General features: G+C 55.8%; 1 protein-coding gene across 5 annotated transcripts; it reads left to right on the top strand.

Moving 5' to 3' along the window:
- Positions 1 to 139: 139 nt before the first annotated feature.
- Positions 140 to 23052, top strand: CHD5 (chromodomain helicase DNA binding protein 5). Of its 5 annotated transcripts, none has more exons than XM_064397227.1 (42): positions 140 to 297; positions 1330 to 1460; positions 3723 to 3902; positions 4317 to 4435; positions 4905 to 5143; positions 5621 to 5745; positions 6799 to 6922; positions 8269 to 8435; positions 8515 to 8736; positions 9197 to 9391; positions 9476 to 9687; positions 10639 to 10770; positions 11249 to 11357; positions 11638 to 11829; positions 11915 to 12115; positions 12455 to 12592; positions 13006 to 13127; positions 13285 to 13458; positions 14103 to 14244; positions 14452 to 14583; positions 15076 to 15193; positions 15634 to 15758; positions 16098 to 16329; positions 16407 to 16532; positions 16661 to 16833; positions 16977 to 17151; positions 17551 to 17643; positions 18043 to 18131; positions 18318 to 18451; positions 18652 to 18796; positions 18980 to 19139; positions 19265 to 19344; positions 19464 to 19590; positions 19901 to 20008; positions 20307 to 20444; positions 20688 to 20796; positions 20978 to 21110; positions 21302 to 21497; positions 21655 to 21815; positions 21899 to 22013; positions 22124 to 22174; positions 22400 to 23052. In XM_064397227.1, the coding sequence occupies exons 1-41, from the start codon at positions 234 to 236 to the stop codon at positions 22129 to 22131; spliced, it is 5865 nt and encodes a 1954-aa protein (XP_064253297.1). In that variant the 5' UTR covers positions 140 to 233; the 3' UTR covers positions 22132 to 22174; positions 22400 to 23052. The 5 variants fall into 5 exon arrangements, with proteins under 5 accessions (XP_064253297.1, XP_064253298.1, XP_064253300.1 ...); XM_064397228.1 differs by having other exon boundaries at positions 22403 to 23052; XM_064397230.1 differs by having other exon boundaries at positions 12458 to 12592.
- The last annotated feature ends 895 nt before the right edge of the window (positions 23053 to 23947 follow it).

Genomic DNA, 23947 nt, shown 5'->3' on the forward strand with positions numbered 1-23947 from the left:
GCCCGTGCTCGGTGCCGGCTCGGGGGGTCGGGATTTGGGGAGATTTTTGGGGGGTTTGGGGCTTTTCGGGGAGCGGCTCGCGGGGGGCGTGGCGATGGGCGTGGCCATACTTACGGGGGCGTGGCCGGGGGCGTGTCCCCGGGGCGGGGCCGGCTCTCGCCATCTTGGCGCGGAGCGGCCGCGCCCGGCTCGGCCCCGGCGCTCGGCCCGGGGCGGGCGCTGCCCCGCCCGGCATGCGGGGCCCGCCGCCCGCCCGCGACCTGCTGGACGACGCCGACAACGAGGAGGACGTGTCGGGTAGGCGGCGGCGGCGGGCGGGGGGCACGGGCGGGGCGCTGGCGTCGCTCCCCGTCGGTCCGGCCGTGCTGTCCGCGCTGCCCGGACCGGGGCGGTCTGTGCCGGGTCCTCCTCCTCACCGGCCGGTTCGCACTCGGATCGTGCCCGGGTGATGGCTGGTTCCCCCGGCTGGGCTTGGTGCAGCGATGCCCGCCCTGTCGGACCTAAAGCAGCACACAGCATGAATCAGTGAATTATGGAATCGCAGGGTGGTTTGGATTGGGAGGGGTCTTAAAGCATCCAGTTCCACCCCTGCCGCGGGCAGGGACACCTTCCACTATCCCAGGCTGCTCCAAGACCCATCCAGCCTGGTCTTGAACTCTTCCAGGGATGGAGCATCCAGAGCTTCTCTGTGCCAGGGCCTCTCAGAACTGGAGTGATCAATACATCCTGACCACCCCAAAGGGGTGTTGCTGTGTGAGCTCAGAAATCAGAAATAAAGACACAAGCCCAGCTGTGTGGAGACCGGCTGGGATGCCCTGGTTTGGGGGGATAATGATGGGAAGGGGAGGTGTGCACTAGCACCAGTGCCCCTGCCCAGGGCTGGGTCCCTGAGCTGGCGTGAGCAGCCCAGAACAGCCTGGCAGCTGTGGCACCCGTTTTCCTCATGGACCCTTCCTCTCCTCACCCACTGTGTTTTCATGAGCTCTGCCTGGGGATCAGAAAGGTGACAGCCGAGTGCTCCCCCGGTGTCTGCAGGCCCAGGCCAGCAGGAGCTGACAGGATGTCCCCGTGTCCATCTCCAGCGTGGGCTGCCCACACCTCCCTGCTGGGCAGGAGGAGCTGGGCAAGGGACCAGCTGAGGCTGGTGCTGCTAGGCAAGACCCTCGAGGGGCACCAAGGGGGCAGCTGCCCCTGTGAGGGTCTGCAGGAGAGGCCACAGAGCTCTGTGTCCTGTGGGCTGAAGCTGCTGCTCAGGTGTGCTCCTGTGTCGTGCTGAGCGTGGTGTCCTGTGCAGTCTGTCCACATGCGAGCTGTCCCTTTTGTCCCCAGAAGAAGATGATGGGGTGCTGGAAGGATTGGATGAGTTTTTTGCAGAAGACCAAGTTGTGGTACAGAAAAAGAAGAAATCCAAGAAGCTGAAAGATGGCAAGGCTGCCAAAATCAAGAGGAGGAAGAAGGAGGTAACGCTGCACTTTCTCACACTGGGCTGGGGCTCCTCAGCTGTGGCGCAGAGGCAGCAGCTCAGAGTGCTGCTGGCAAGCACCTCTTGGGTTTCTGTGGATGGAAAGAAGGGTCATTATTGGGGTTTTCCCTCACTGAGCAGGTGCTGGGGAGGTGACACTCTTGCCCTTTCCCAGCTTGGCTGCTCAGGAGTGGCAGTGTCCCCTGTCTGGGGGGAGAGGGGGCCTCCATGCCTGCTGGCAGTGGTGCTCCCACCCCACAGGCACAGCTCAGCTCTGCTGGGCTCACTGGTGTGTGCAGTGGTGCTGTCCAGCCCCTGTGTTGGGGTTCTGCTGCCCCAGCAGGGCAGCATCCAGGGACAGCAGTAAATCTGGCTGACTGTGCTGCCCCAGCACAGCATCTGGGGCTCATGTTCTCACGGAGGGAGATGCAAACCACCCTGCTGGGACATGATCGGGGCAGGGCTTGGAGGTTTCTGGGGACACTGCTGTTGGCTGCACTCATTCCAGCTGTTTGCAAGGGAGATGGTCCAGGACTTGGCACATGGAAGGAGTCTTGGGCCTTCTGTAGGAGAACAAAGGTGAGGGTTTGTGTGAGGCTGCACTGGAGGTGTGCTGCTGGGTCGAGAATGCTGTCTGGCACTGCTCCCTGAGCCTGCCTCACTGATCCTGTGCCACCTGGGCTCTGCTGCTCACTGTCCCACCCCCAGACAGTGCTGGACACGAGGACAGGAGCAGACGTCTTCTGTAAATGTAGACAGGCTGCTGGGAAGAAAGGATGAGCAGTGACGGCTCCTCAGCCCCCCAGCTGCCTTGCTGGGGCTGGGGAGAAGCTGCTCACCCAGCACAATGTCCCCCCTTGCCAAGGGAGCTGTAAACACATGGGCTGGGTCAGGTATTGCATTGCAGTGCTTGTGCCATGGGCAGGAGTGTGATGAGCTGCTGGTTTGAAGACAGCTGATTCCATCCTGCACTGCCTCTTGCTGTAGTGGCCCCAAGGAAGCTTGTTTCCATCGTGGCCATGGTGATGTTCTCTTCCTGCAGATATCACACAGGCCCTCTGCCCCCTCTACCTCTCCCATTCTTAGGCACAATTTCTTCCCTCTGCTGTTTTCTGAGGGGGGGAAAATAAAACACAACTCCAAGGTGTGTTCACCTCTGCCCCTTTGCTGTTGCTGCTGACCTGCCCGAGCCCTGCAGCTTGTGCTGAGCTTGGCTGCTGCTGAGCTGGGGATGGGGATGAAATAACAGGTTGAGAGCCCCATTTTTTAAAATTAATGCCTTGTGTGGGCAGCTCTAACCAGGTTCCACCTGTGGCAGACTGTCCCCTCATCTGTCACAGCCAGGGAGAAGCTGGTGCTGGAGCTGATGGGGCTTCCTTTTCCTGAACTTCTCCAGAGTTTTGGGGGCAGATGAGCCTTACCCCTGCTCGGGGCGGGTGGGAGTGAAGTGCAGTCCTTGGTGTGACCCAGTGCTGTGCCCGGGCGTTGTTGGGGCTGCCCTGCCTCGGGAATCCACTGCAGTGGAGCTGGGGCAGGAATCCCTGCTGCAACCCGCGGAAAAAACCCGCGTGGAGCAGCCAGGCTGTGCTGGAACCTCAGCGCAGGCAGATGAAGGTCCTTGGCAGGGAAGGCAGCGGAGAGGGAGATTCAACCTGTACTGCAGCAGTTCCCATGGAAACCAATTATCCTGTGCCCAATTCCAGCTGTTCTAACCCCGCCGAAGGAGCGATGCCGCTGCTCCGAGCAGGGAGGGACCGTCCCTCAGCCCTGCCCTGGTGCTTCTCAGTGCCCCGAGGGACCGGGACAAGCAGGGAGGGGACCCATGGGAGCCTCAGCAAAGCCATGTGCAGGTGCTGCACCTGGGTCACAGCAACCCCCATCAGTCCAGGCTGGGTGGTGAGCAGCCCTGCTGAGGAGGATTTGGGTGTGATGATTGGTGAGAGGCTGGACATGCCCTGGCCATGAGTGTTGGCAGCTCAGGAAGTTACCTGAGTGCTCTGCCCAGCAGGCAGCCACGTTCCTTGGGGTGGTAATTAATTCTGTTACTGTCAGTGTTGAGCAGTGGGTCATGATCTCTCCAGAAATAAACAAAAACATCCCCTGGGCAGTCCCTGCTCTTCCAGCAGAGTGTAGCCATCAAAGCCTGCTCCTTTCTGACCTGGGGAAGCAGAATGCACCCATCTGCTGGAGATGGTGGTTTCATGTGGGAGGAGAGTGAAGTGGGGACAGGCTTGTTCTTCACTGTCCCTTTCTGTTTTAGGGGAGCAATGATGAAATGTCAGAAAATGAAGAGGAGATCGAGGAGAAATCAGAAAGTGAAGGGAGTGACTATTCTCCCAACAAAAAGAAGAAGAAAAAACTGAAAGACAAGAAGGAGAAAAAGCCAAAACGGAAGAAGAAGGATGAAGAGGAGGATGACAATGAGGATGGAAGTTTAAAGGTACAAAAGACTTCTTTACTCTGAGCTGGTGCTAGTGCCTGAAGCCAGGCTTGGACAAAGGGAATTGAGGGTTCCATGAAGAACCCTTGGGTTTGGCAAGGATGAGGCTGCAGGTGAATGACTGGGACAGGAGAAGTTCTATTTCCTTGGTACTTGAGTGGAGGGAGAAGTTGAGTTTCTTGGAGCTGTGGAACCTGCCAAGGCCTTGTAGAGTGTTACATGGTGGGGAGCATTTGCATGGTGCTGTGTTAATTTGTTTCTAGGGACTTGCGTGTGCTATTTCATAAATCCCAGAAACAAATCCCTGCATATCACTGACTAGGGAGACATGGAGCACGAGACAGAGCCAGCCTTGTGCTGCTCATCTGCAGAGCCGTGGCTGTTTGTGTTAATGATGACTCTCTAAATCTCCAGGAGCCCAAGAGCTCAGCCCAGCTCATGGAGGAATGGGGTCTCGATGACGTAGATTACGTTTTCTCAGAAGAGGATTACCACACTCTGACCAATTACAAGGCTTTCAGCCAGTTCCTCAGGTAGGGAACTGTGGGCCTGGTGGTTGAGGTTTGGGCATTGCTCAGTCAGCAGATGAAGTTGTGAAGTCAATTCTGCATCGCCAGCTCCTTGTCTCTTCTTCCTTCCAACTCAGTCCTCTGAACTCCATTTATTTGGAGGATTGACTGGAAAACAGCTGAAGCATTTGTCTCTCCTGCTCTCCAAAGCCCCATATTTTGTGTATGCTTATTTGAAAAGTTTAATGAGAAAAACAGTGTTAATGAATTTCTGCTTTCAGAGCACAGCAGGCATTTCAGGGAAGGGAGGTCTCTGAGGAGATTTAGGTGTGCCCCCCTTGCCTACATTTGCTTAAGGAAGCTCTGGTTTCTGCTGCCTCCCACGAAACTCCTGCAGGGAGGCACCACTGCCACATCTGGGCTGAAGCACGGGCATGTGAGTGTAGGAACAGACACAACACAGTGCTGAACGTGGTTCTCCCCTGCCCTGCAGGCCTCTGATTGCCAAGAAGAACCCCAAGATCCCCATGTCCAAGATGATGACGGTGCTGGGCGCCAAGTGGCGAGAGTTCAGTGCCAACAACCCCTTCAAGGGCAGCTCGGCGGCGGCGGCCGCGGCAGCTGTGGCTGCAGCTGTGGAGACTGTCACCATCGCCCCGGCGCTCCCCGCCAGCCCCCAGCCCTCTGCCCTGCCCGCCGTCGTCAGGAAGGCCAAGACCAAGGAGGGCAAGGGTGGGTGCCACCTCTGGGGGGCTGCTCTTGCCAGCAGAGCTGGCACAGGGCCGCAGAGCACAAGCTGCAGCAAAGCTGGGAGGAAAAGAGGGTGCCAGAGGGGTGTCTGCACACGCCTTGCAGAGGTCCTTGAGAGGCGTGTGGTTCATGAACCACGGCAGATCCAGCCTCTGGGTCTGCTGGATGTTTGGCAGTTTGTGGGAATTCATCAAGCTGAGCAGTAGTGGGAAAGCAGAGCGATCTCCCTTTGTGCTGTGTGCACCTGGGAACCTTGTGCCTGTCTGTGTGAGTGGAGTGTGAGGTGCTCTCTTGCTGTCCAGGTCCTGCTGCTGCAAGGAAGTTTCAGAATTTGTGGAGTTTCCAGGGAAGTGATTTTCTGAGGAACAGCCCCTGGAGAGATGTGGCTTCCACTGTGCTGGGGGGTGATTTGGGTGACAGTTTTTTGTAGAGTACCAGACAAGTTTTCAATTTCTTCAGGTCCAGGTGTACGGAAGAAAATCAAGGGCTCCAAAGACGGGAAGAAAAAGGGGAAAGGGAAAAAGATGGCAGGCTTGAAATTTCGGTTTGGAGGAATCCCCAGCAAAAGGAAAAAGGGCTCCTCTGTAAGTTTGCAGGGCTTTGGGTCTGGGAGGGAAGTACTGGGACAAGCCCTTGTTTGGGATGGTACACCCACCCCATGTCAGGGGTGTCACTTGTGCCCCTCTCTGGGGCTCTGGTCACATCCCCTTGCACCCGTGTCCAGGCTCAGATTTGTGACACTCGTGTCTGGCCACAGCTTTTGCTAAAATCACATGACCCTGTTTACTTTCAGCAGTGCGGGTGATAATGCCATCATTTCAGATTTCATTTGCAAAGGAATTCTTCAGGGCTTGCACTGCAGCTGAACCGTGCATCCCAGAGAATTCTGGGATGCTTTAATTGCATTAGCAGGGCCTGCCCACGGCAGCTGCAGTCCCGTGGCATTGCCTGGGATGCTGGAGCTGCCCAGCATCAGGGGTGTTTCAAGGAGTTAACAGCATTTTAAAGAACAATTTCCTTAGATAACACTTGACTGGGAGTGGGGCTCTTCCAGGTGTTGATAACATCGGTCAAACCCCCTCAGCTCACTGTGTTGCAGTTCCAGCTTTAGTTTCTATAACACAACCTGTTTGCAAAGCACATCTGTGTGTTGAAGGGCAGGAGCCACTCATTGCTGCAGATTTTCAATCGTGTATCACAAAAAATTCCTCCCGTGCTCTAGAGCCACACATTCACCTTCCAGAGAGTCACAAAGGGCTCCTGCAGCTGGAGCCTGAGCACCCGGGTGGGAGTGTGCAGGCTGGGGATTTGCACGCTTGAGTCTCCCTTGTAAGAACTCAGATTTATTATTATGTTTGACTCCATGGAATGCTGGGCCTGTTTTGACTCCTTTCATGCTGTGGGAATGCCAAGTGGGAATGCCTGCACACATGGACACAGGAGGGATGGCAGGGCTGAAATGGGTGTCAAAAGAGAGAGAGGGAGCAAAGTTCTGCCAGGTCCTGGAAGAAGAGGCCTTTGGATGCACAGGGTGGGATCCTGGGGTTGTTCCCATCCAGGAGAACAGTCCCAGCAGTGGAAGGACAGCTGGGATGCCAGCACTTGGACTGGGTGTGCTTTGCTTTTTCCCTCTGCAGAGCGAAGAGGAGGAACGGGAAGAATCTGACTTTGACAGCGCCAGCATCAACAGCTCCTCCATGCGCTCTGAGTGCTCAGCTGGCCTGGGGAAGAGAGGGAAGAAGAGGAAAAAGAAAAAGAGGAGTAGGCCATCCTTTGTACTCTGTTCCTACTCTGTTTGGGTTTCCCTGTTCAGATGGTGCTCCCCTGGCCCGTGCAGCTCCGGGCTGTGTCTGGCACTGGCTCTGGCAGAGGATGTGCCTGTGCCTGTGTGAGTGGAGTGTGAGGTGCTCTTGGTGTCCAGGCCCTGCTGCTGGGGGGCTCGTGCCTGCAAGGAATTTGTGGGGTTTCCAGGGAAGTGATTTTCTGAGGAACTTGGAGAGATGTGGCTTGTGGCAAGCTCCCAGCAGAGCAGGGCAGGCTGTGGGTGAGGCCGTGTGGAGACGAGGGATGTTTTGTCTGTGTGAGGTGTGCAGTCAGGCAGAGGCAGGTGGCAGAGCTGTGGTAGCCATGCAGGGACAGGGAGGCATGTGAACCATGGAAAAGGATCTGTCAGGATCTGCCAGTGGCTGTGTGACCACATTGGTGTGTGTCCCTTCATCCCTTCCCGGGTGGATGTTGTGCCATGGCACCTCTGCTGCTCTGGAGAGCAGCTCCCTGTGCTGAGCACGTTGCCTTTCTGTCTTGTGTCCTTGTTTGGGATGAGATATTTCAGATCCAGGCACATCCTTTGGCTTCTTAGCTTTTCTGATGGATTTTTGCTTCCAAGAAATGGAAGGGCAGCTTCTGGGCTGGGGATCAGCTAGGGTGTGACACTGGCCAGCCTCCCCACTGGCTGGCGAGGCTGGGCTGGCTGGCTGGCCCCATGTCTTGTGTGTGAAGGGCATTGCTTGTGGCCTTGTGAGGGCCCTGGTGCTGGAGGTAGGCAGCTCCTGCTGCGTGCTGGAGGAGTGGAAGGTTGGAGTTCCATGCCAGGAGTTTGTGGCAGAGCTGGGAATTGAGATGAGCCATTCTGGCACTTGCAAGGCCTCGTTCCTCTGCTCCTTTTCCCTTCTGTGCTGTGTTGAGAGTGCTCCTGCCTCTGTGCCAGGGAGCCCCGAGGAAGAGCAGAGTAGTCCCAGGAGAGGAGTGGTGTCCTTGGCCGTGTCACCCTTGCATGGTGCGTTTGGTGCTGGTGCCTGGGGAGGTTTCTCTGACCGGCCTCCCTTGCAACCTCTCCAGGTTCTGGCATTCTCCATTGAGAGCCTGAAGGAACCAAAGGATGATACAGTGTGGAGAGAGAAAGAGAGACAGAGGTGAGATGATGCTGTGTGCAAAGGTGAACTGTGCTGCTGAGGGACAGAGAGGCAGTGGGAATTAACAGGAGGGGTCTGAGGTGAAACGCTGTCCTTATTTCCTTAACTGTATGGTAGAGGAGCAACGTCCCATCCCCTCCGGGAGAGCTGGCTGCTCTGCCACCCCTCTGACTGTCCCCTGTCCCTTGCTTGCAGTTGAAGAGGGGGACGGGTACGAGACTGACCACCAGGACTACTGCGAGGTGTGCCAGCAGGGCGGGGAGATCATCCTGTGCGACACGTGCCCCCGCGCCTACCACCTGGTGTGCCTGGACCCCGAGCTGGAGAAGGCCCCCGAGGGCAAGTGGAGCTGCCCCCACTGTGTGAGTGGGGTCGGGGAGCCTTGGGGGCGGGTGGCCTGCTGGTGGAAACCCTCAGGTCACACTGGCTGTGCTTCCCCAGGAGAAGGAGGGCATCCAGTGGGAGCCGAAGGAGGAGGAGGAGGAGGAAGAGGATGGTGGCGAGGAGGAGGAGGAGGATGACCACATGGAGTTCTGCCGGGTCTGTAAGGATGGAGGGGAGCTGCTGTGCTGTGACACCTGCCCGTCCTCCTACCACCTGCACTGCCTGAACCCACCACTGCCAGAGATCCCAAACGGTGAATGGCTCTGCCCACGCTGTACAGTGAGTGTCACCAGCATTCCCATTCCTTACTCTGTCCCTGCTCCCACACCTGCCTGGCTGCTGCTGTTCCTCACAGCCCTGCCCTCTGCCCCAAACCCCTCCCTGAGGAGCGTTGCTGCCAGCTGCATGTGCCTGAGGGTGCGGGGTGGCTCTGAAAGGCTCTGCTGCCTCTTTGGTCTCCCTGTGGGAATTGCTGGCTGGGAGCTTCCTGGCCTGGTTTCTGATGGGATGTCAAGCCTTGTTCCATGTGTGGCCTATAGAGAGGTGCCATTTCTGCCTGGTGGCAAGACCTGTCCCCATGGGAGATGCAGAAGTGTCATGGACACTTCTCAGGCACCCTGTGTCCACTTGGCATGAAGGGGTCCCTTCTGTCCCCCAGTTCCCTGCTCTAATTCCCCGTGGCCCCTGGCAGGGTCTCACCTTAAACTCTGTACTCTTGCCTGTTTGCCCTGTATCCCAGTGCCCTCCCTTGAAGGGCAAAGTGCAGCGCATCCTGCACTGGGCCTGGAAGGAGCCGCCGGCCCCGCCGCCCGCTGCCGCCCCACAGCTGGCTCTGCCCCCGCCCAAGGCGCTGGAGGGGATCCCCGAGCGCGAGTTCTTCGTCAAGTGGGCCGGCCTCTCCTACTGGCACTGCTCCTGGGTCAAGGAGCTGCAGGTGAGCCCGCGTGGCACTGGGCAGAGCCCCTGCCCGGCCCCGTGCGCGGTGCCCCGGGCTGAGCGCGGCTCCCTGGTGCTGCAGCTGGAGCTCTACCACACCGTGATGTACCGCAACTACCAACGCAAGAACGACATGGACGAGCCGCCGGCCTTCGACTACGGCTCCGGGGACGAGGACAGCCAGAGGGAGAAGAGGAAGAACAAGGATCCCCAGTATGCCAAGATGGAGGAGCGGTTCTACCGCTACGGCATCAAACCGGAGTGGATGATGATCCACCGCATCCTGAACCACAGGTGAGAGCCCGAGGGACATGGTGCCATCCTTCTGACCTTGGGCTGCTGGGATTTCAGCTTCTGGCCTGTGCTGAGGTCTGTGTTCCCTTGGAGGTTTGGTTCCGGGCTGAAGCTGAGGCTGGAAGGGGATCCATGCTGCCTTATTTTCATGTCTGCTATGTTGCACATTAAAAATGGAGTTACAGCCAATTTCCTAAAGGTGGATGCACATTGTTCCACCCTTCCCAGTCATACTGTTTGGGTCCTGTTACAGCCTAACCATTCTGTAAATTCTGATGCTGATGGGGATGGTGCTGAGGGGAAGAGTTGGAGCATGTGGCCAACTCCCTTACGGAACCTTGACACTGATATTTCTTTTCTGTAGAAGAAATTCCCTGTGAATGAGATGTGCTGTGCAGATGGGCTTTCTGCATTGAGTGGCTGGAGACAGGTTGAATTTCTGCATTTCAAGTGGCAGCTTGAAATATCAAGCAGTAGCAGCAGCTCTGCTGGAAGGCTGCATGGCAGGAAAGAACTAAAGCTGCCTGTCTGATTTTTGTGTGAGCTTTACCTTGTCCACTAACAAGGCAGCAGGTTTCCCTGTAGGCACAGAGTCAGACTTGGAAGTGTGTTTATTCTGGTTTTCTTCTAAGCAGAACTTCCTAGAGTGGTGAATGCTGCAGGTGAGCGGGGAAGCACTGGAATCCATCCAGGCCTGGTGAAACAGGGAAATGAGGTTGTTAGTGGAATGGAAAAGCAGCCTGTAAAGCTTAATGGTTTGACACACTCACAGATGAATAGGCATTTCTGCTGGAAGTGTTGATACTTTGTTTTTCTACCTCAGCTTGGATGTCCTGGTCTGTAGGTGAAGGCAGAGGATGAAGCATCCAGCTCTGCAGAAGGGGATCACAGCCAGCTGCTCCCGAGGGCTGGTGGCATTCCCTGATCAGCTTTCTGTGCCCTGTGTTACAGCTTTGACAAAAAGGGAGACATCCATTACCTGATCAAGTGGAAGGACCTGCCCTATGACCAGTGCACCTGGGAGATCGATGACATAGACATCCCCTACTATGAGAACCTCAAACTCCTCTACTGGAACCACAGGTGTGAGCCCACAGCTGGGGGAGCAGGGCAGAGCCAGGGCAGCCCCTGCAGGTGTTTGGGACAAGGGGGACACAGAGGTGGCCCCCTTTTGAACACATTGACACTGCTTGCAGTGATTTCTCTTCAAAGACCAGCACTGATCAAGGCTGGCCCTCCTGATGTGCCATTTCAGGGCTGCTGGGCAGTCCCACCTGCTCTTCTCCAGCCTGTGCTCCCCTTCCCCTGTGTCTGCACTGCCATGACATTCATGGTCTCCATGGCCATGCTGCCTGTTTTGGGGGAAAACCACAGTACTCTGAGTTTGCTGTTCTTCATTCTGGAGATTGTTGTCAGGGAAAAAATCAATGAGTGCCCCTGCTAACAGGGCCAGAAGAGCTCCTGTGGGGAGAGGGGCAGTGTGGGAGATGTCTCTGTCCCTTGGCTTGGAGCTGAGAGAAGAGTGACCCCCTGCCACCCCTGACTGTGCTGGCTGTCACAGGGAGCTGATGCTGGGGGAGGACACGCGCCCTCTGAAGAAGCTGAACAAGAAAGGGAAAAAGCTGAAAGAGGAGAAGCTGGAAAAGCCTCCAGAAACACCTCTTGTGGATGTGAGTGAGAGTGGTGGGGACAGTATGGGAACCTGGAGGGAGTGGGGGCTGTCTGTCCCCTTGTTCTGTCACGTTGTCCTTCTCTGGTTCCTCTGGGGACCATGTTTCCAGTGAAAATTCTGGAGTGGTGTTGCTGTGAGGAGCCTGGGCTGTGCCAGGGACCTGTCTGTGTCTCCTTTGGAGCTGTTGGGTGTTACAAACCTTAAGAGGGATATGCTTGGCTGCAGGGGAAGGAGGGGCAGGTGTTTTTCACTGCTCTGTGCCGTGGCTCTCTTTGCAGCCTACAGTGAAGTTTGACAAGCAGCCCTGGTACATTGATGCCACGGGAGGCACGCTGCACCCTTACCAGCTGGAAGGGCTGAACTGGCTGAGATTCTCCTGGGCACAAGGCACAGATACAATCCTGGCTGATGAGATGGGGCTAGGGAAGACGGTGCAGACTATTGTGTTCTTGTATTCCCTGTACAAGGAGGTGAGTGGAGCCCTCAGCAGTCCCCGAGGTGGCTGAGAGCTGCTGGGGACGGGGAGAACAGCCTGGGCTCTGTCTCCCTGAGCAGGGCCACTCCAAAGGGCCGTACCTAGTCAGTGCCCCCCTCTCCACCATCATCAACTGGGAGCGAGAGTTTGAGATGTGGGCGCCTGACTTCTACGTGGTGACCTACACGGGGGACAAGGAGAGCCGCTCGGTCATCCGGGAAAACGAGTTTTCTTTTGAAGACAACGCCATCCGCAGCGGGAAGAAGGTGTTCCGCATGAAGGTGGGAGCTCAGTGTGTGCCTGCCCCTTCCCTTCAGCTGTCAGTGAGAAGGGGAGAGGAGAATTTGGACCTGGAGAGGGTCCCTGGTCAGCTTGCCACAGCTGGCATTGTTTACAAACATGGATTTGTGATGAGCTTTACAGATTTCTGCCAGAGCTTTTCTATTTCTGTGGTCTTCTGCTTGGTTCTTGTGTTGGGGTGTTCTGCTGGCACAACTCAGCCTCTGTGCCAGGCAGTGCAGCACTTCTCATCTTGGATCACATGCAGCAGCAGCAGCAAAGGTGGAGGCTGTCCTGTTGGCTGCTCTTATCCCAGCTTTTCTCTCCCTCTGCTCCTCCAGAAGGAAGCCCAGATCAAGTTCCATGTCCTGCTCACGTCCTATGAGCTGATCACCATTGACCAGGCAGTGCTGGGCTCCATAGAGTGGGCCTGTCTGGTGGTGGATGAAGCACACAGGCTGAAGAACAACCAGTCCAAAGTAGGTGGCAGGCATTTGCGAGTGATTTTTTTTTTCTCTTTTAACATCCTTGTGGCATTAAAAGCCCTTCAGCAGCAGGAGAGGCAGCAGCCTGGCTGCCTGACAGTCCTTGGGCAGGATATGATGGAAGGGAATTGATCCCTCTCCTTCCTTTCCCCTTTACCTGAGGCTCAGTGCAGTCTCCAGCCCCTGGAATGTTCACTGTCCCTGGTGCAGGAGGAGACAAGTGGTGTGACCCAGGGATACCCGGGAATGCTGCCTGTGCTCAGTGGGAATGGCTGGGAGCAGGACATGCTGGCACCCTGCTCTGCATGCCCAGCATGGGGGTCTCTGCTCCATGTGCACCCTGCAGAGTCCACAGTGACACATTGGTTCCTTGCAGTCCTTGTCACCCAAACTTACTTCTTTTCCAGTTCTTCAGAGTACTGAATAGCTACAAGATCGATTACAAGCTGCTCCTCACAGGGACTCCGCTCCAGAACAACTTGGAAGAGCTCTTCCACCTGCTCAATTTCCTGACTCCAGAGAGGTTTAAGTAAGTTGCACTTGCCCAGGCCATCAGGGTGGCTCCTCACAAGCATTATCTCTTGTACCTCAAGAGCTCTTTATGGTTTAAGCCATAAAGCTGCAGATCCCTTTGCTTTCACATGCCCCTGTTGCTGAGTGCCATGGGGCTCTGGCTGCTTCCACAGCAACCTGGAGGGCTTCCTGGAGGAGTTTGCAGACATCTCCAAGGAGGACCAGATCAAAAAGCTGCACGACCTGCTGGGGCCCCACATGCTGCGGCGGCTCAAGGCCGATGTGTTCAAGAACATGCCGGCCAAGACGGAGCTGATCGTGCGTGTGGAGCTCAGCCAGATGCAGAAGTGAGTGGTTCCAGTGCATTCCCCAGGGGTGTCTGCCTTCCCCCAGCCTGGTGAGGTGTCAGTGGGGATTGAGGGCTCAGAGGCACGCTGCTGCCTGGGAGGTGTGTTCCCTGTGGTTGAACTGGGCTCTGTGCAGTCCTTGGGGCGTGGGGGGCTGGCAGCGTGGCTCTGCTGGCTCTGGGGGCACAGAGAAAACACTGAGGCTGAATCCCCTTCTCCCATTCCTGGCACTGGGACATGGCCCGTGCTGCTGGTGTGCCTGGGTGAGCCTGGAGCATTGCTGCTGCCCCAGCTCTGGTTCTGCTAGGCTGATCTGTGCAGATGCAGTGGCATCTCTTGCAGCTCAGGGCACCTGCAGGAAGGGCCTGTCACTTCTTCCCCTCCTGCTAAGCAGGGGAGCTTGGCTGGCACCCAGCAGAGGGTGGTGGTGTGCCCCTCAGTCCATCCCACTGCCAGGGCTGAGATCCCCCCAGAGCAACTGGAAACACCCAGCCCTATGTGCTGAATTGCTTTTAAAACCTTCCAAATGTCCCTTTTGCATCTCCAGTGACACTAAGGGGGGTTTAATTCAGTCCCCTCCCATTTGTGCCAGTCCCACACGTGCCCCAGCTAACACAGTGTCTGTCCCATCCCCCCTCCTGCAGGAAGTACTACAAATTCATACTGACAAGGAACTTTGAAGCCCTGAATTCGAAAGGTGGTGGGAACCAGGTCTCGCTGCTCAACATCATGATGGACCTGAAGAAGTGCTGCAATCACCCATACCTGTTCCCTGTGGCAGCTGTGGTATGTCCCCTGCCTTTGCACCCTTGGACTTGTCTCAGTGTTGAGTGGCAGCTGCTTCCATGATCCTGCTTTGGTTAACACTGTGGGTTTCCACGCACTGTGGGTTTCGTACAAGGACTTAGTTTTTTGTTTTGGAAATGCAAGTGAAGTCCTCCATGAGGTTAATGCAGGTTGTCCTTGTGGGCACTGACCATGCTGCCTTCACAGGAGGCCCCTGTGCTGCCCAATGGATCTTATGATGGGAATTCCTTGGTCAAATCTTCTGGGAAACTGATGCTGCTCCAGAAGATGCTGAAGAAGTTACGGGATGGCGGTCACAGAGTTCTGATCTTCTCGCAGGTGAGAGCAGGGAGGGATAATAATAAGTGCATTTTAAAAGGATTTATTTTAAATTATGTATGGGAAATTAGTGCTGGGAGCAGACAGAAATAGGTGGAATAGCTGGTGACAGCTTCTCCCCCAGGCAGCCATGCCAGTAATGGTGCAAGGGCTGTGTCCCAGCTCGCTCCTGAGGGACTGCCTGTCGTGTTTAAGAGCTCTGTTAGCTCAGGATAGAAAAGAGACAACAATCACGAGGCTCCTCTTTGGGGAGGGACAGTCAGACACAATTCCTTCCTGCTGGCAGAGTTGCCTGTAGAAGATGAGATGTGAGTGTTGCTCCTCTGGCAGTTCCATGTTGGCTGTGCTTGCTTTGCTGGCCGTGCTGTGCCTCCACCACCGAGGCCTCTGTGCTCTGTGCAAGGACCCTGCTGGGGCAGGGCAGCTCCCCAGGGGAGGCAGGGGTGTTTGGCCATGCAGACCCTCTCATGCCAGGGTCGCCTTGCCCTGTAGATGACAAAGATGCTGGATTTGCTGGAGGATTTCCTGGAGTACGAAGGCTACAAGTACGAGCGCATTGACGGGGGCATCACCGGCGGCCTGCGCCAGGAGGCCATCGACAGGTTCAATGGTACTCACCTTTCTTCCTGCCTTGCTGAGGGGGGCCCTGGGGGGATGACAGTGTGTGGCCAGCAGTAGATCATCTGCCAGTGCCCACAGCTTGTGCCACACTCACAGGTCTGCCTTCCTGTGGCACGGTGGGGCTGCTCGTACAGCACCCTTGAGTTGGTTCCCACAAGGAACTCTGAGTGTGCCAGCAGCTGTTCAGCTGGAAGGGCTCCTGCCCTTCCCTCCAAGACCTCAGCAGATGACAGAGCTTCCCCTTTGCTCTGGAGCTGGGTTCTGCAGTACCTGGTTCGCAGGGGGTGATATGTTTTCACTCCTTGACACCTCTGCCTCTTGCCTGTCAGCTGTGGGAGCCATTCTGTCCCTCTGAAATGGTGCTGCTCCTCTCTGAGCTGTGCTTCTTTCTGTCTCACCTGTTCCCACCTCTGGGTTTGTCGTTCTCAGCTCCTGGAGCTCAGCAGTTCTGCTTCCTCCTCTCCACCCGTGCCGGCGGTCTGGGCATAAACCTTGCTACAGCTGACACTGTCATAATTTATGATTCTGACTGGAATCCCCACAATGACATCCAGGTTTCTGACTTTCCCTTTTCCTTCCTGTGTAGTAAGTACCTCTCTGGCTGTGCCACCCTCACTGGGATTTCAGTATCTTCTCTTGAGAGCTGCTGACACTTTCTCCTGTGTTTGTGGGTGTTTCTGCTCTGCAGTCCCTTTCCCACACCCTCTCCTGGCCTCTCTGCAGTCTAGGAGACACCTGACATATAAAACTGCCTCTCCCCTGTGACATTCTCACTCCTCCCTCATACCTGTCCTCAACTGGGTGCCTCTCATGCAGCGTGGAGGGTGAGAAGCAGGGCCCTCGTGTCCCTGTGGCGCGGTGCCACCCTGGCCTTGTCCGTGCTCTGCCCGCAGGCGTTCAGCAGAGCTCACCGCATCGGGCAGAACAAGAAGGTGATGATTTACCGCTTCGTGACCAGGGCCTCTGTGGAGGAGCGCATCACCCAGGTGGCCAAAAGGAAGATGATGCTCACCCACCTGGTGGTCCGCCCGGGGCTCGGCTCCAAGTCGGGCTCCATGACCAAGCAAGAGCTGGATGACATCCTCAAGTTCGGGACAGAAGAGCTCTTCAAGGATGATGTGGAGGGTGAGGTGGGAATGCTCTGTGTGGGGCAGGGCCCTCTCTGAGCTGCTGGGGCTCACTGCTCTCTCCCTGTGCCACAGGCATGGTGTCTCAGGGCCAGCGGATTGCAATGCCAGATGCTGTTACCCCTTTCTCAGACACACTGTCAACAAAAGGGGGTGCAGCAACCCCTGGCATGAAAAAAAAGCATGGTAGCACCCCACCAGGTGTGTAGCCCCTCTTTGCTGGGGGGACTCATCCTCCTCCCTCTCCCCTCACCTGAGGTTGCCTGGCTCTGGAGCAGACTGTCCAGCACCCTGACCTGTGCTGCTGCTCCCCTCGCTCTGCTCTCCAGGTGACAATAAGGATGTGGAGGACAGCAGTGTGATCCACTACGATGACGCTGCCATCTCTAAGCTTTTGGACCGGAACCAGGATGCGACTGACGACACGGAGCTGCAGAACATGAATGAGTATCTCAGCTCCTTTAAAGTGGCTCAGTATGTTGTGAGAGAAGAGGACGGTGTGGTAATGTGATCAGTATCATGTCTTACAATCACCCCTTTGTACATCCTGCTCCCTCTGCTGTCCCTGCGAGTGCTTGGCATGGGGCAGGACCCTCCCTGCTCTCTCTCTGTGGCTGCTCGAGCTCTTTGTCTCTGGCTCTGCAGGAGGAGGTGGAAAGGGAGATCATCAAGCAAGAGGAGAACGTGGACCCTGACTACTGGGAGAAGCTGCTGCGGCACCATTATGAGCAGCAGCAGGAAGATCTGGCCAGGAACCTGGGGAAAGGGAAGAGAATCCGCAAGCAGGTCAACTACAATGACACCTCTCAGGAGGACCAAGGTATGGCCACAGGTGCTCAGCTCCTGGGACAGACAGAGCTGTCACTTGGTGTCTCTCTGCAGCTGGTAGATTGCCTGGGTCTGTACTTCCCAGATTCCTAAACTTTCCAGTGTTGAAATTTTCAAGTATTTTTTTCTTTTTATTGGTTGGTCTGTGAACTCTGGTTTTGCTGGAAGAATCTAGGAAAGACATGTCAGTGGGCAAAATATTTCAAATTTGGTTTTTGGTGCATAACAAGGCCAATTCTGTAAAACCTGAGAACATGTTTTCCTGTTGCTGTGTCCCCCTCTCCTGCTGCCTGGCCGTGAATGCCTGTCCTACCCACAAGCAGGCTCTGACCTGTCTAGCACATCCCTCCCAGGCAGGGTCTTCTAACCTGGCCTCCCTTGTGTTCTGCAGAGTGGCAGGACGAGCTCTCTGACAACCAGTCAGAGTATTCCATTGGCTCTGAGGATGAGGATGAAGACTTTGAAGAGAGGCCAGAAGGCCAGAGTGAGTTGTTGTGTTTGTTGATAGTTCCTGGGATTTGGAAGCATCAGGAATGTCTGGGTTGGAGGGACTGGTGTGCCCAGGGCACAGTTCAGGGGACTGTGTCCCTGCTTTCTGTCAGCTGAGGAGCTGTCCAGGGCAGGGAAGGCAGCCAGCTGCTTCCTTGGCCTCTGCAGGACTGTGGTCTGCTCCACCACGAGGACCAGGCATGGTCCCCCCTTGCTTGGGAAGGGCAGAGGAGTGTCCTGGCCTGGGGAGTGGTGGCTGGAAGGGACCCTGCAGTCTGGGCAGATGCTGTGGTGGGTTCTGCTCCCATCAGGAGGGAGGGCAGGAAGCCTGGGGCACATGAGGTGACTTTCCTTGGTGCCTGGCCCATCCATCACTGATGCTGCTTGGCTCTAGGTGGCAGAAGACAATCACGGAGACAGCTGAAGACTGACAGAGACAAACCTCTCCCTCCTTTGCTGGCAAGAGTTGGGGGGAACATCGAGGTGAGCCTCATCCAGAGCATGGCCAGTGCTGTTGTGCCCGGGCTGCCTGAGGGCTGCATCCCTCTGTGCTGACCCACTGGGACACCATTCCTGGTCCAGCAATGCCTGTCACAGCTGTGAGGCTCCAGGAAGCCCCGTGTTGCTGAGGCCACTCTGTGATCCCAGCGATGCCTTCACTTCCTGCAGGTTCTGGGCTTCAACGCCCGGCAGCGCAAGGCATTCCTGAACGCCATCATGCGCTGGGGAATGCCACCCCAGGATGCCTTCAACTCCCACTGGCTGGTCCGGGACCTGCGAGGGAAGAGCGAGAAGGAGTTCAGGTACTGAGGTCCTGGCAGGCAGAGCTGGGAGCTGCACCCCTTCACCGAGGGCTCTTTTTGGGGAGGCAGTGTCTGTTTCATTGAGACGTTGTCTCTTGTTCCCTTCCTGGGGGTGAGACTTTCCTCATCCAGGGGATCACGTGCGTGCTGGGTTGAGCAGGGAGGACACGGGCCAGGACTGAAGTCTGGATTCCCTGCAGGGCATACGTGTCTCTGTTCATGAGACATTTGTGTGAGCCTGGGGCCGATGGTGCTGAAACCTTTGCTGATGGTGTTCCCCGGGAGGGGCTGTCTCGCCAGCACGTGCTGACTCGCATCGGGGTCATGTCACTAGTAAGGAAGAAGGTGGGTGAGTAAAGTTATGAATGGACTTTTTAAGAATGATCTGGACACTTTTCTCAATGGGGTGGCTGCAGTAATCCTGCCACTTGGTCACTCTGTGGGTGAGCAGCCTGGACATGCTGACTCTGTGGCACCAGCTGGGAGTGTCCCTGCTCTGTTTGGCCTGACCATGTGTGTCTGTGCCAGGTCCAGGAGTTCGAGCATGTCAATGGGAAGTACAGCACCCCAGACCTGCTTCTTGAGGGCCCAGAGAGCAAGAGATCCAGCGAGGTTGTGTCTTCAGATCCCAACACGCCTGTCCCGGCCAGTCCAGCACACACACACACGGGACCAGGGGCCCTTGCAGGTATCCAGGGGGTTGTGGCTGGGGTCTGGCTTGGGAGGGAGGTGGCCCAAGACACCAGGAGGTTTTGCAGGTGCTTTACCCACTGGGCCCTGCTCAGCAGCTTCTGAGCTTTGCTTTTCCTATAGACAAAACAGAAGCACAACTGGGGTTCCATGAGGAAAAGGACCTGGTGGAACAGAAGCCCAGAAAGGTGTCTGACAGCCAGGTGAGGTGGCTTTGTTCAGCATCCCCTCCAGGAAGTTTTCCCTGCTCTGCCTGGGAACTTGGGGTACTCCCTAGGGAAGGGAGGGCCAGGCTGATCTGGGATGGGTGCTTGGCCTTTAGGTATCTGCAAGTGCCGAGGCAGAGAGTGAAGAGCACCTGGAAAGCTGTGACAGCAAGGAGAGGCCAAGGAAAGAGAAGCAAGAGGATTGTGAAAAGGCTGAGCCTTCTTCTGAGCCCCTGGCGAAAGGTGAGGCTGTGTATCTTCTCTGAGTTGCTATGGGAAACCTGAACAAACTCCTGCAGAAATTCCTGAAAAAACAAGTTGTAAATTGCATGAAATGGTCATTTTGGGGGGCATTTGTTCCTTCAGATGTCTCAAGGAAGAGGGAAAACTAAACACATTTATTTGATATAAAGCAGAAGAATGTTCTCTTTGAAGTTCTTTGAGCCTCTTGAACGTACAAACAATATAGTTACTTTACCCTAAAAGGGAAAGTCTGTCTGGATAAGTAGGTTGTTCCCTACAGAGCTTTTTCCATGTCAAGCATTTCTTGTAGGCCTGTTCCCTCCTGCAGACGAGGGGATTCAAGAGCAAGAGAAGCCTTTGGAGAAGGCGGAGTTGAGCAGCAGCCCAGGGAAGGGGGAGGATAAAGAAGTCAAACCAGGTGAGGCATGAGGCTTTGGAGAGAGAAGAGTGGGAAGAATTCCCAGAGTGAGGCCAGTGCCTGGCACAGTGACAGAGCGTGCCCACAGGGTGGTGGCAAAGATGCCATCAGCACCACTGGGGCTCAGGAGACACGAGTGGGAACAAGACCCTGTTGGGGTGGCCTGTGTTAACAATGGGACCTGCTGGGAGGGGTTGGTGGCTTCTGCAGCAGTGACTGGTGGTGATGGGGCAGGGGTGGCACCAGTGGGTGTAGTGGTGGAGCACAATTAGGCCAATTCCTTGTGTTTGCCAAGCAGAGGATGGCAAGGAGGAGGAGAAGGAACCAAGTGATGCCCAGCAAAACGGTGAGAAAGAGGAAGAGGAGGAGGGAAAGAAGGATGACAGAAACATGAACTTCAGATTCATGTTCAACATTGCTGATGGTGGCTTCACAGGTAAGGGTGAGAGATGAGGTCTTGGCCTGTTCTGCAAAGCTGCTGCAGAGGCTCTGAACCTGTTCAAGGAATGTGACCCTGGTGATGGGCCATGGATGGGCTGGTGCTTTGCTGGCAGCAGCAGATCTGGGTCTGCTCTGTGCCTGTGGTCCTGGGAGGTTCCATCACTCGCCCTGCCTGCATGCTGAGCATTGACCTGCACTCCAGCTGCCTGACCAGGCTGTCTCCCTTCTGCTTCCACAGAGCTGCACACGCTGTGGCAGAATGAGGAGAGGGCTGCCATGTCCTCTGGCAAGATCTATGACATCTGGCACCGCCGACATGACTACTGGCTGTTGGCAGGAATTGTCACGTACCCTTTGACCTGGCAGAGCAGGAGGCAGCGAGGCGAGAGAGGCCTCTCTGGGGGTGTGGGAGCTGGGCTGGAGCTGCAGTGATGAGCAGGGAGAGGGTTTAGGGCCACGGTGTGGCTGTGGGGTGGTGGGCAGGCTGTTGGCTGGCTGGTTGTGCCCTTGACACTTGTCCCACACCAGTCATGGCTATGCCCGCTGGCAGGACATCCAGAATGACCCACGCTACGTGATCCTGAACGAGCCCTTCAAGTCAGAGATACACAAGGGGAACTACCTCGAGATGAAGAACAAGTTCCTTGCCCGGCGTTTTAAGGCGAGTGGCAGGTCCAGGGCTGGTGAGTCCTTGTTGGTGGGAGGACCAGAGCAGCATCTTGAAACCAGGGGGGAATTTGCCAGCATCTTCTGTGAGCAAAATGGGGAGTGGATTTTGCGAGGAGCTCCGTGGTTTACTGGTTTATAGTGGGGGGGTCTGGTCCTGAATCCTTGCTCTCCCACACCTCCCAGTTGCTGGAGCAGGCCCTGGTGATCGAGGAGCAGCTGCGGAGGGCGGCGTACCTCAACATGACCCAAGATCCCAGTCACCCGGCCATGGCACTGAACGCACGGCTGGCAGAAGTGGAGTGCCTTGCTGAGAGCCACCAGCACCTCTCCAAAGAGTCCCTGGCTGGGAACAAGCCTGCCAACGCTGTCCTGCACAAGGGTATGTACCTGCAGCGCTGGGGGAGTCTGCTCTGAGGCTGGGAAGGGTTCCCCACCCTCACCTGGCGAGCCAAGCCAGGAGGTGTCCCCATCTTGTGTTCTCTCAGCTTGCTGGGTGTGACAGGCATCCCCCCAAGTACCTCCTGCTTTACTTGCAGTGCTGAACCAGCTTGAGGAGCTGCTGAGTGACATGAAGGCTGATGTGACACGCTTGCCCTCCATGCTGTCGCGCATCCCGCCCGTGGCTGCCCGGCTGCAGATGTCAGAGCGGAGCATCCTCAGCCGCCTGGCCACCCGTGGAGGGGATCCAGCTGCCCAGGTCTGTGGGGACAGGCGCAGAGCCCTCACTGTGAGGGTCATGGGCTACAGGGCCATGTCTTTTCTCCCTCCTTGCCTCCCCAGGGCTCCTTTGGCTCTGCCCCGATCTTCAACAACAGCTTTGGGCCGAATTTCCGTGGTCCTGGGCCAGGTGGGATTGTCAACTACAGCCAGATGCCTCTGGGACCCTATGTGACTGGTAGGCTGGGGTTTTGCTCTTAGGCAGGGAAATTCAGAGGGTGGATTTGGGTGGTCCAGGAGTGCTGCCACAGGACAGTAGTGAGCAAGGTGTTTCCTCTGTCACCACAGATATTTAGCAGTTCCCATGATTTTCCCCTGCAGCTCCCACTCCTAGCCGAGGTAAGGCTGTACTTCCTGCTCTCTTTGTTGGGGAACATGAAGGGATGGGGGGCTAAATGGAGGCTCCATTTTGGGCTCCCCAGTGCCAGTATCTGACTGTGGCCTCTGCCTCAAGCAGCCGCAGTGGAGATGGGAGCAGATCCTTCCTGCAGTCCTCCCAGGTGGGGTTGGCATGTGGGGAGGGTCCACATTTGCCTTATGGACAGCCCTTCTCTCTTCTCACAGCAGCTCTGGGGGACAGTCCCTTGTCCCTGGCCACGAGCCGCTGTTGCCAGAGGTCGGCAGGGAAATTGTGCCAGCGTTGCCTGCGTGGAAGACAAGCTGCTGCCGGCGCTGCCGCGCTGTCCCGCTCCCGCTTCAAGTGTGCTTTGCCTGCTGCGGCCCCGTGGGAGCGGCGGGGCTGGGGGTTTGTGTCCGTGTACATTTTTTGCACTTTCTTATTGAAGACTTGAAGAGTTTGTCTGGGCAAGGTGGGCTGAGGGGAGGGAGGGAGGGCTGGAGTTGCGGTGTTTGTCTGGTTGTGTTGGCAGGTGTAGGGGTGAGTGGAGGCCAGTGGTGCCATGTCCCAGCCGGCTGTGCTCCCCAGCTTCCCCCCAAGGGGCGTCTCTTCATCCTGGTGGTGTTTGAGCAAGCCCACGCCTGTTGCTGCCCTGCTGGAATCCCTGGCACTGCTGTGGTGTGGCTGGGGGTCCGCGTGTGCCGGGCTTGGGGCAGGCAGATGGAGGGGATGTGGGTGGGACAGAGGGGACAGCTGGAACTGGGATGGGGATGCCTCGAGCGTGGTGACACCGGCAGCTGTGAGCAACGCCCCTGCATCCGCTTCGTGCTCTGTGTGTCCCGGTTTCTGTTCTGTGTTTTAATAAATCCTTTGGGAAGGACGCGGTGGAGTCTGGCACGGGAAGGGATGGTGGGCGGCCTCAGGGGGGCCTGGCAATGCTCTTGGTACCCCTGCTGTCCTGCACTTGGTACCCCTGGTGTTCTGCACGTGTCCACACACACACATTTCCACAGAAACTGACACAGATGTCTACACACACACACATGTGCACATGGAGACACAGGGACATGCACACATGGACACAGACGAATGTCGTGTATCTACACTTACTGTTATCTCTGCATGGTGCACATATATGTACACATGTCTACATCACCCCCACACATGTACCTTTTCATATATAGCATGTGTAGATCTATGTACATGTGTAGATATACACAGAACTGTAAGTTTTAGATCTATATGTGTGCATATATATCTTTATGTGAGCATACACAGCTATAAATACTGATCTATTTAGGTACTGCTATGTGGGTGTGTACCTGTACATACACACCTGTATATTATACAGGTCTGTGTAATATATTTGTGGTTTTAGTAGATGTGTATTTGTGTACATAAATACTTCTGAGTGCATGTGTAGACACAGGTATGGGTAGATAATGGATATATGTACATAGGATAGATCTATACGTGGTATGGATGTATAGATCTATATTTACAGAGGTGCATATACACATACATGCATAGATGTATCTACATATCTACACATCTCTATATCTCCATATCTCTGTATGGCTATAAAGGTGTATTGATCTTCATGTATGTGTTCACAGATACACATGTATTTGTAATTTCCATATATTTATACATAAGTGTAGATACAGGTAAAGGTAGTATAGCTGTCCTAGACAGAGATAGTATATGTGTGTGTATATTCACAGACACATATGTGTTTGTTATTTCACACACATATATATATATATGAATGTGTA

The sequence above is a fragment of the Passer domesticus genome, chromosome 22 (genome assembly GCF_036417665.1).
Source record: "Passer domesticus isolate bPasDom1 chromosome 22, bPasDom1.hap1, whole genome shotgun sequence".
Taxonomy (NCBI): Eukaryota; Metazoa; Chordata; class Aves; order Passeriformes; family Passeridae; genus Passer; species Passer domesticus.